General features: G+C 35.3%; 1 protein-coding gene across 1 annotated transcript in view; it reads left to right on the top strand.

The window, feature by feature from the left end:
- The window catches only part of LOC107600692 (STE20/SPS1-related proline-alanine-rich protein kinase-like), a 51,879-nt gene that overhangs the window by 7,544 nt on the left and 32,402 nt on the right, over positions 1–11,933 (top strand). Inside the window, exons 5-6 of the mRNA XM_016292647.1 lie at positions 4,059–4,115; positions 5,460–5,521. Coding sequence (XP_016148133.1) covers positions 4,059–4,115; positions 5,460–5,521 — 119 coding nt within the window. The remainder of the gene's footprint in view (positions 1–4,058; positions 4,116–5,459; positions 5,522–11,933) is intronic.

Here is an 11,933-nt window from a genome sequence, read left to right as displayed (position 1 = left end):
AGTATATTTTGCTGTATGAATATTTGAATATGCAATACACCAAAATAAAGATCAGAGCCTCTATATTTAAACAAAAAAATCTGCTTTATTCTAGCTTAAAGCATTCATTTTACTCTAACATTATGCAGTTTTCATTTATATGCTGTCTATTGCTGATGATCGCATTATTTTTCAAATGCATCTGTTTAGATAAGAGATCGCTCGTTTCTCTGTCCTGTTCACGTGTGTTTTTGCTCGGGAGGTTTTGTACTCGTTCAGAAGGTGTGTAATAGCGCCCCCTAGTGTATAACAGTGAAAACACGGAAAGCCGTAAAAACTCGTCTTTGGCGGGGAAGCATTTTCTTGTAAAAGACGAGATAACTCGTCAATGGCGGGGAAAGAGTTAATAAGCAGTAACTAGGAGTTTATTGAGCCAGAAGTCATAGTTAATAATTAGTTAATAGTGAGAACTGGACCTTAAAATAAGGTGTGACCGTTAAACACATAGCGATGCCCTGGTAACTACCCAAAACATCCTAGCATCCAATGCCCAGGCAACCACCCAAAACACACTAGTAAAACGGGTAAAACTTTAGTATAGGGACCAATTCTCACTATTAACTAGTTGCTTATTAGCATGCATATTACAAGCATATTGGCTGTTTATTAGTACATATAAAGCACATATTCTGCATGACCATTTTACACATCCTTAATCCTATCCAATACCTAAACTCAACAACCACCGTACTAACTATTAATAAGCAGTAATTAGGAATTTATTGAGCCAAAAGTCATAATAGGTTGTTTGCAATCACGTGATTCTGATGACGTGCGAAATGCAGCTGGAAGGCAGAAATTGATTTTTCTCCATAGAAATCACTAGCAGAAACTCAAAATGCCAGTGTTTTGCATTGTTTATGGATGCTCAAATTTGACAAACCGAGAAACCACAAGGAGCTTTTATCGTGTACGAAAATGTGTTGTTCATAAGTGGGGAAAAGTCAAGAAATTGATTGAAAAACGCAGGAAAAAGTGGCTTGTAAACCTGCGTCTGCGGTCGGGAGGAGCGGAGCCGGATAATGCTCGTGTGTGCAAATGGTTAATATAAGATAATAATATATAAAAATATTAATAAAGAAATAATATATAAATAGATACAGGGTGACACTGTCAGAATTCACTGAATGCTAAACGCCACACATAGACACGATGTAAATAAGATATTGTTTGCAGTTCACGGAATCGTGAGATTGCGATAAATTGAAGCGAGTGACAGCTTTTTAGTGATTAACGTTAGATGAAAGCGCTATTTGCTTGCTTTCTAGGCAGGCTATAATCGATTCAGAATTTAAATAAAAGTTGTTTTACGTGCTGCAAACAGGACCAACAGCCACATGCCCTGTACATGCAGCAAAGTTTCAGGAGTGACATATATCCCCCATCCCTCATATAAATACAGGATTCACTTATAGCTTGTTTACAATCAGGGTTAGTTGCTTAGCCTATATCCATCGTCTTAATGGCAGGCAAGTATTTCAATTTAGTTTAAAAACCTTTATAACATAAGGATCACGTCCAACATGTTGTGATTATCATGTGGCTGTTGGTCCTGTTAGCAGCACGTAAAACAAAACTATTCAAATTCTGAATTGATTATACCTGCCTAGAAAGCGAGCAAATAGCGGTTCCATATAATCACTAAAAAGCTGCCACTCACTTCAATTGATCACAATCTCACGATGTTCCTTTATAATCAGTGAAGCTCTCTGAACTGCAAATAATATCTTATTTACGTGTCTACGTGTGGCGTTTAGCACTGAGTGAATTCTGACTGTCACAATGCGTGCGTGAGAGGTGGCAGCCCAATCTATATCTTTATAAATATCTTAATATATTATTATATCCTATAATAACCATTTACACGCACAAGCATTATTATTACACGAGCTTCGCTCCTCCCGACCGCAGACGCAGGTTTACAAGCCACTTTTTCCTGCGTTTTTCAATCAATTTCTTGACTTTTCCCCACTTATGAACAACACATTTTCGTACACGATAAAAGCTCCTTGTGGTTTCTCGGTTTGGCCAATGTAAGCATCCATAAACAACGCAAAACACTGGCATTTGGAGTTTCTGCTAGTGATTCCTATGGAGAGAAAAATCACTTCCTGCCCTCCAGCTGCATTTCGCGCGTCATCAGTGACGTCATGTGCAAACAACCTATTAATAGTTAGTTAATAGTGAGATCTGGAACTTAAAATAAGGTGTGACTATAAAACGCATAGCAACACCCTGGTAACCATCCAAAACACTCTTCTAAAAAGCATAGCAATGCCCTGGTAACCATCCATAGCAATGTGTCTGTATTTAATACTTTCATTCAGCAAAGATTCATTAAATTGATCAAACGTGACAGTAAAGACATTTATAATACTACAAAATATTTCTATTTTAAACAATACTGTTCTTTTTGCACTTTCTATTCATCAAAGAATGCAAAAAAAAAAATGTATCCACAAAGTTTCCACAAAAATATTAAACAGCACAACTGTTTTCAACATCGATAATAACAGCAAAATCAGCATTTTGGATTGGAGAAATTCAGCTTTGCATCACAGGAATAAATTACATTTTAAAAGATATTTAAATAGAAAACAGTTATTTGAAATTGTAAAATTATTTCACAATATTACACTTTTTACTGTATTTTTGATCAAATAAATGCAGCCTTGGTGAGACTTCTTTCAAAAACTTGACAAATCTTTTGACTAGAAGTGTATGTGAGATACAAAAGTTAAATGGGTCGTGATTCCCGTTTCAAGTTGACTTTCAATTTTCACTACAGCTGAAATCCTAGTAATTGTAAATGCTGTAAATGTGATCTTACAGACACAGGGGCTTGACTGACTATGTTTGGCTGTGAATAGATTTAATTAACGACTGAAGTATCATTTGATCATTTAATTGAGAGTATCAAGGGACTGAGCACCTATTAATAGTTAGTTAATAGTGAGATCTGGAACTTAAAATAAGGTGTGACTATAAAACGCATAGCAACACCCTGGTAACCATCCAAAACACTCTTCTAAAAAGCATAGCAATGCCCTGGTAACCATCCATAGCAATGTGTCTGTATTTAATACTTTCATTCAGCAAAGATTCATTAAATTGATCAAACGTGACAGTAAAGACATTTATAATACTACAAAATATTTCTATTTTAAACAATACTGTTCTTTTTGCACTTTCTATTCATCAAAGAATGCAAAAAAAAAAATGTATCCACAAAGTTTCCACAAAAATATTAAACAGCACAACTGTTTTCAACATCGATAATAACAGCAAAATCAGCATTTTGGATTGGAGAAATTCAGCTTTGCATCACAGGAATAAATTACATTTTAAAAGATATTTAAATAGAAAACAGTTATTTGAAATTGTAAAATTATTTCACAATATTACACTTTTTACTGTATTTTTGATCAAATAAATGCAGCCTTGGTGAGACTTCTTTCAAAAACTTGACAAATCTTTTGACTAGAAGTGTATGTGAGATACAAAAGTTAAATGGGTCGTGATTCCCGTTTCAAGTTGACTTTCAATTTTCGCTACAGCTGAAATCCTAGTAATTGTAAATGCTGTAAATGTGATCTTACAGACACAGGGGGCTTGACTGACTATGTTTGGCTGTGAATAGATTTAATTAACGACTGAAGTATCATTTGATCATTTAATTGAGAGTATCAAGGGACTGAGCTGTTTGCCTAATAAACTGCGTATTAAATAATTAACAAGTGTGGCCTATTCGACCGTTTTGGACAAATCGCAATTAAGCAGCGCAAACACAGATCTTATTTTCTACTGTCTGTGTGTGTGTAGCCTTGTTCCACTCATATTTTCTCCCACTGGATTACCAAACGTCATGACTTTTAGCTCAGCCTTTGAGCTTGTAGAAAACCCATTTGCCCAGCTGCTGAAGAAGTGTCCTTGGAGGGAATGAAAAGAAACAGTGAGGGGTGGAGAGATGTCTTTCTGTACTTTCCTTTGCTCTTAAGCACTCCATTTTTCCTCTGCAGGGTGAAGTGAACGCTAACAGTCTCCCGCTAGAGGACCTGTCCATTCAGCATCCCCAGGTGAGGCCCGGCTGGCGCTGACTGTGTTGCTGTGATTCATCTTGATTCGGTGGCCCTGACGCTCTGTGCTGTGAGGCGGCTGGTCTCTGGGTGGTCTGGACACAACCCTGGGGGCCGACTGGCCTTGAGGGAGCCTGTTAAACTTAATATCTCAAATAAAGAGTAAGAGTGGATGCCTGCTGCAGCAGCATCTGGAAAAGAGTCTCTGCTCCAAAACCTAGTGAGCCATCTGTGTAGGGAGCATTTTAATGCATCATAGCTGCACTTCGGACACAAAGACTGTTTGAAGTGGTAGCTTCTTTCAATTGCATTTATCCTTTGTAAAGAAGGCAATCACATGATGCACTGCAGTGATTTTTTAGTACTGTTTATATACTTTTACAGTTTTTATAAATATTTTAAATGAACTTTTATTTTTTTCAGTTTTCATTAAAAATTTTTGTACATTTAGTATTTCTTGTGCTTCCGCTTTTGTTTAATTGTAGTTAATGATATTATAACCCTGATGCATTGTGATAAAAACGTTGAACAAAATGTGAGAAAATTATTCAATAAAATTAATTCAGTTTATTAAATTAAGGATGCACCAATATTAAACTTCTGATATGGCTAATAACTGATACATGGCTGATATTAAAATGTATGCTATTTTTATTTGAGTGAATGAAACATCTTAACTAAAAATTAATCCATTTAAATCTTCAAGTAAATTTTGGCATCAAAACATTGTAATATCCTGTATGAAAAATTTATTTTCATTTTAAGATTTGCTTAAAATTATTTTTACTATTAATTATAGTATTTATTAATAGCTTATATTTTACAATTTTCTGAATTTTAGTTTAATTATTAGTACATTTGTTATGGGCTTTTGTCATTTCATTAGTTTATATATTTAATTTTTAATTTATAATTTAGGATTTAATTTATTTTTATTTCAGTTTTAGTCATTTTAGTACTTCATCTTAAATTTCATTTAGTTGCCAGTGCAACATTTCTAATTTTCATTTAGGTTTTTAAGTTTTTCACATTTTATTTTATTTTATTTTATTTTATTTTATTTTATTTTATAAAAAAAAAAAATTTAATTTAGTTTTAGTCCATAACAACACTGACTTTTTATGGAAATAATAATAGAGGTATGTGCAAATAAATATCATATATCGGCCAACATAGATATCCTGACTAGAGTAATTTTGCTTCACATCTCCAGCATAATGCTTATTTCCTCAAGACCTGTGTGTAAACTGCAGCTTGTGCCGTGTAAAGATCTTTTAACCTCAACGTCCAGAGCACTTTGACATTAGCAAGTAACTTACCATCATGTTGTGTGTTTCTGTCCAGGTTCAACCGTTGGAGAAACCCTCGGGCTCTCAGGGAGCGGTGAACATGGTCCTGAGGTTAAGGTGAGCGAGCACATTGCCGTTACTCTTTTCTCCATCCCTCTTTGTACTTCTTTTATGTGGAAAGAGCGGCATGTATAAAGTGGCCTGATAGTGCAGTGTGTGTGTGTGTGTGTGTGTGTGTGTGCGCTGCTGAAAGAAGTGTTTGTCTCTTTTTAAACGATCGCTTTCAGTCCATCTCTCGTCTCATGTTGAAGTGCATCGTGTTAATGCATTTTCTCAATCGCCCTGGGTTAGCGTGGGAAGCGGTGCTTTAACCCTGACCTCGTGTTTGCATTCTCCTGCCTGAATTTGTGTTTGAGCCCATGCAAAAGACAGATGACGATATGTTCTCAGATCACGTGTAAGGCCAGAAAAGCTGAAGCGAGTGTTTGACAAAACCATTGCGAGAGCATGGTTGTGTTTTACTTATTTAAAGATAGACATTTCGACCAGCTTGCATTGTGAAGCAGCTTATCGACCAAAGAAAAACGTAAGCCGGGACTTGAGTTCATTCATCAGTTGTTGATTGGACTGTGAGAAGTGAGCATTACATACCAGAATGAAGGTGGATGTAAATTTGTGACCCTGGACCACAAAACCAGTCTTGAGTGTCAATTTTTCGAAATTGAGATTCATGCATCATCTGAAAGCTGAATAAATAAGCTTTGCATTGATGTATGGTTTGTTATGATAGGACAATATTTGGCCGAGATGCAACTATTTGAAAATCTGGAATCTGAGGGTGCAAAAAAAATCAAAATACTAAGAAAATCGCCTTTAAAGTTGTCCAAATGAAGTTCTTAGCAATGCATATTACTAATCAAAAATTAAGTTTTAATATATGTACAGTAGGAAATTTACAAAATATCTTTTTGGAACATGATCTTTACTTAATATCCTAATGATTTTTGACATAAAAGAAAAATGGATAATTTTGACCCATGCAATGTATTGTTGGCTATTGCTACAAATATACCGCAGCGACCTTGTGCTCCAGGGTCACATATGAGTCAGTCATATTACAGGAAGAGCAAGTTATGACATTTTGATTGTCCAATATGAATCGTTCACAATAAGACCATTAACAAATACAGTAAGTATGTTCTATTTTGATGTCATGGGGACTTTAAAGTCCTAATGAAATGGAAGTAGCGACAGATCTTTTTTCCTGATTGTGAGGTATATCAGAGTGTAATCATATTTATAATCATATTCCTGCATCATATTTGCTTAATGAAATAGAATTCTTGTTTCTTAATAATGCTGGGGTGCTGATTGCAAAAACAGTGTCTGTTTTGCTCTAGCGAGTCACACTTTTTTTTTTTTGCATTTTTTCATTTGACAACCATTTGTAAAGTGAAGAAGTCTTATATTATCCCTTAATATATCCCAGCCCATGCAAAAGACAGATGACGATATGTTCTCAGATCACGTGTAAGGCCAGAAAAGCTGAAGCGAGTGTTTGACAAAACCATTGCGAGAGCATGGTTGTGTTTTACTTATTTAAAGATAGACATTTCGACCAGCTTGCATTGTGAAGCAGCTTATCGACCAAAGAAAAACGTAAGCCGGGACTTGAGTTCATTCATCAGTTGTTGATTGGACTGTGAGAAGTGAGCATTACATACCAGAATGAAGGTGGATGTAAATTTGTGACCCTGGACCACAAAACCAGTCTTGAGTGTCAATTTTTCGAAATTGAGATTCATGCATCATCTGAAAGCTGAATAAATAAGCTTTGCATTGATGTATGGTTTGTTATGATAGGACAATATTTGGCCGAGATGCAACTATTTGAAAATCTGGAATCTGAGGGTGCAAAAAAAATCAAAATACTAAGAAAATCGCCTTTAAAGTTGTCCAAATGAAGTTCTTAGCAATGCATATTACTAATCAAAAATTAAGTTTTAATATATGTACAGTAGGAAATTTACAAAATATCTTTTTGGAACATGATCTTTACTTAATATCCTAATGATTTTTGACATAAAAGAAAAATGGATAATTTTGACCCATGCAATGTATTGTTGGCTATTGCTACAAATATACCGCAGCGACCTTGTGCTCCAGGGTCACATATGAGTCAGTCATATTACAGGAAGAGCAAGTTATGACATTTTGATTGTCCAATATGAATCGTTCACAATAAGACCATTAACAAATACAGTAAGTATGTTCTATTTTGATGTCATGGGGACTTTAAAGTCCTAATGAAATGGAAGTAGCGACAGATCTTTTTTCCTGATTGTGAGGTATATCAGAGTGTAATCATATTTATAATCATATTCCTGCATCATATTTGCTTAATGAAATAGAATTCTTGTTTCTTAATAATGCTGGGGTGCTGATTGCAAAAACAGTGTCTGTTTTGCTCTAGCGAGTCACACTTTTTTTTTTTGCATTTTTTCATTTGACAACCATTTGTAAAGTGAAGAAGTCTTATATTATCCCTTAATATATCCCTTAAAAAAATGCCACAAAGACATGATTCTCATCTTCCTCGGAGCCAGGTTGCAATTCTGATTTTCATGTGTATGAATGATTCTGAACACGTTATTTTATGCCTAATCCTGATTTCCACTTTTTCTCCAGATTGTAAGTTAAATGATGCATATTGAATAATTTATTTTTGTCATTAAATTGGAGACTTTTGTCTGCTTTTGTTATTTTTTTTAAGCGCATTAAAACTGATGCATGTGTGTAATTTGAAAAATAATTCTTATTTTGTGAAAAGGTGATGGCATTTTTCTTTCTTTCATCAAATTAGGTCATATTAGGCCTTTTTGCAAAACAGCATTATTAGCATTATTCATTGATAAAGTTAGTTTTTATGTAGAAATGCAACAGGCATAATTAATGTTCTCAGTCCAGACATGTTTATTATTGCTGATGAACCTAATGAATTAATCAAGAAAACTGGATTTCCAATGACCAATCAACTGCATCAAATACTGTAGAAAATCATTTCAAAAGGCTTTACAGGTTTTGTCTTATTGGTCAGGTCTGAAAAAAATTCATGAAATTTGTTGATTATAACAGGTCTAGGTCAAAGGTCAATAGTCATATAACACAAACATGACCCTGTTTACTTTCTTAATGAACATTTTTTGGTCTTATTTTGACCAAGTCATTAATTGTCTTTGTAAAATTTAATTAAAATGCATTTTTAAGTCTAGTTTTCATTTTCAGTGATGGCCACAGGGGTTATTAGTAATATTAACCAGTAGCCAAATAACTATTTAGTGTAATCATATGTATAATCATATTCCTGCATTATATTTGCTTAATGAAATCCAATACTTGATGGGGTGCTGATTGCAAAAACAGTGGCTTTTTTGCTCTAGCAAGTCACACTTAATGAACAGTAGCCAAATAACTATTTAGGCATTGCTTTAGCAAACTCTTATTCAGTCTGGCTTAATTTTGTTATTTGGTCCACTCAATTCCCCAAAAAGTTCAACCCTAAATATTCTGTACCCCACAGAATTATGCCACATCATGGAAGCAAAATGGGCTTTTCACATTGATAATACATTGACTGATTTTGTTTTAACATAATGTGGTTCATAAAGGGCTAAATATTTAGTTGTTTTAATGATGCTTTTAGTTACCAGTAAGAGTGTAGTACTCTGTTCAACACATTTTACCTTTTAAATCTAGCAGAACTCGGGTTTTTCCCACAGAGTCGGCACAGAAAAAAAAATGCCTACAGGTTGTGTGGTTCACCGGCATGTTCACAACTAATGATTACATTGAAATCTTTCTGTCTTTCAACCAATTACCCTCAACAGCCTCAGTTTGGAATGACAGAGAGAATGAAGCGTGTGAAGAGGCTTTTTCAATTATTTGCATTGAAACTTCTAAACAACATTGATTCAGTGCCAAAAACAGACACCTAATCAAGCTGCACGGACAGCTGAGTTTGAACAGAGAGAGAGAGGTTGCTGTAAACAGATGCAGGAGAACAGAGACGAATGGCTCGCATCCATTTGCACAGTGAGGTCAGCAGCGAGAGCAGGTGTTCGGCTCATCAAAACGGATCAGGATAATGGGTAGGAAAGCGAGGGATAGACTTGTTTGTGTGTGCTTGCTAAATGATTTCAAATGACTTTAATTAACTCTGCAAATAATTCTTGACATAAATACACACAAGTGAATCTGTGAACGTGCCGTTAGAGGCTGATCGGTAAAGCTGTATGCAAACGTTCTCTTATGATTACCTGTCCGAAGCTGAGATTGACCCAGGATGGTCTGAATATTTGGCTCGATTATGAAATCCATTTCGGTTGGGTCTTTGTTTGGCGGTGTGTAAAGGTTGGACCTCAATAATGCTTGTATAAATCTACAGACCTGGTGCAATGGAAATGTTTGCACGTGATGCCATCTAAATACACAGATTTAAAGGAATAGTTCACCCAAAATTGAAAATATGCAGAAAAGTCACTCACCCTCAGGTCATCCGAGATGCAGTTGAGTTTGTTTCTTCATCAGAACAGATTTGGAGAAATGTAGCATTGCATCACTTGCTCACCAATGGATGCTCTGCAGTGAATGGGTTCCGTCAGAATGAGAGTCCAAACAGCTGATAAAAACATCACATCATTAAGATAACTTTATAAGGTCGCTTCTGGCTATAATGCAATTCCTCTATCCAGAATATTGCTTTCAGTGAAAAAGTCTGAATCAGGAGAGAAATTTGCACAGATCATGGACTGTTTACAACAGTTCTGAACAAATATTTTTGTGGATTTTGATGTGAGATGACAACAAAGGATGGACTTTCTCACTAGAGGAAGCGTTATTATGGATTGGATATGGATGGTTAAACGTAAAAATGCCTTAATGATGGGTTTGTTTCTTACAAACATGCAGCTTTTCACTTCACAAGACATTAACTGATGGGCTGGAGTGGTGTGGATTACTTGTGGATTATTGTGATGTTTTTATCCGCTGTTTGGACTCTCATTCTGACGGCACCCATTCACTGCAGATGATCCATTGGTGAGCAAGTGATGAAGAAACAAACTCATCTACATCTTGGATGGCCGAAAGGTGAGTACATTTCAGCTATTTATTTTGTTTTTTGGGTGAACTATTCCTTTATGGTGAAGTATGAAAGTGCTGAATTACTGGCTGGCTGATCACAATGGTGGCAAGGAAAGTTATTATGCTAGTTTCCTGATATTTTGATTTTCTTTGAAATTGAAACACAGTGTGAAATCTCTGGATCCCATCACGAACGTACAGAGGCATGAGTCTATAAATCTGGGGTTTATTGGGATTCAGCTGGCAGAGAGAAAAATGTTGGTGTTTGATAAGATAATAAGTGATGTGTGGAGTGGCTTGGAGAGAAGGGCGAGAGAGAGTGAGGAATTCTCAAGAGAGAGAATGGATTTCTAGATATTGCTCTGAATTTAGATCCTCTTAATTTCTCTTCAGTGTCACATGAGGAAACGCCAAAACACTGTTCATTTGAACTTTCTATTTACCAATGAATCCTGACCAAAAAATATCATGGGTTCCACAAAAATACGAAGCAGCACAACTGTTTTCAACATTGATAATAATCAGAAATGTTTATTGAGCAGCAAATCAGAACATAGAATGATTTCTGAAGGATCATGTGACACTAAAGACTGGAGGAATGATGCAGAAAATTTAGCTTTGCATCACAGGAATAAATATATATATTTTTTAATATATTACAATAGAAAACAGGAAAACTGTAATTAATATTTCACAATATTAATGTTTTTTTCTGTATCAAATAAATGCAGCCCTGGTGAGAATAAGAGATTTCTTACCAATTCTAAACATTTGAATGATAGCGTATAGCAAATTTTTTGAAAATGTGGTTACATTTTTTGGTCTGTTACAGTTTTTTGTTGTTGTTGTAATTTTTCACATTCAGAGACTGAAATTAAATGACATTTTTCTGCTGAGAAGTGGAACATAAAATAAGATAGTTTGAAAACTATCGTTGTTCGTGCGCTTGCGCGGGGGCTTACAAAGACTTACAAAGATACATAACAGCTACAAGTGTATGCACTACTTGCTTTATGCAAGCACTATATAGGATAAATCACTATACAGGATTTACCCTATTATACTTTATCGACACGATTTGATAGGTGAAACAGCCACCCACAAATAGTCTATATACAAAGCATCAGGCTGTCTTTGAGTTCACATTAACAGCGGTTAACGTAAAGTTACTCGTCGTCAGGCTACAGAAGAATACCATAATTCCTCCGTTCAGTTAGACCTAAGACATCGAGAGTCACACAGACCTATAACAACCCAGCCACAACACATAATTGCGAATAACATGCCTTACCTTAACACAGAATCGATCACAGAGTCCAGCGTTTATATTTTTTCTAGGAATCTTTGAGTTAACATGTACTAAACATGAGTGGAATTTGCACCGCAG

The sequence above is a fragment of the Sinocyclocheilus grahami genome, unplaced genomic scaffold (genome assembly GCF_001515645.1).
Source record: "Sinocyclocheilus grahami isolate Dianchi unplaced genomic scaffold, SAMN03320097.WGS_v1.1 scaffold289.1, whole genome shotgun sequence".
NCBI lineage: Eukaryota > Metazoa > Chordata > Actinopteri > Cypriniformes > Cyprinidae > Sinocyclocheilus > Sinocyclocheilus grahami.
Note: the sequence above shows the minus strand (reverse complement) of the source record. Positions and strands in the feature narration are given on the sequence as shown.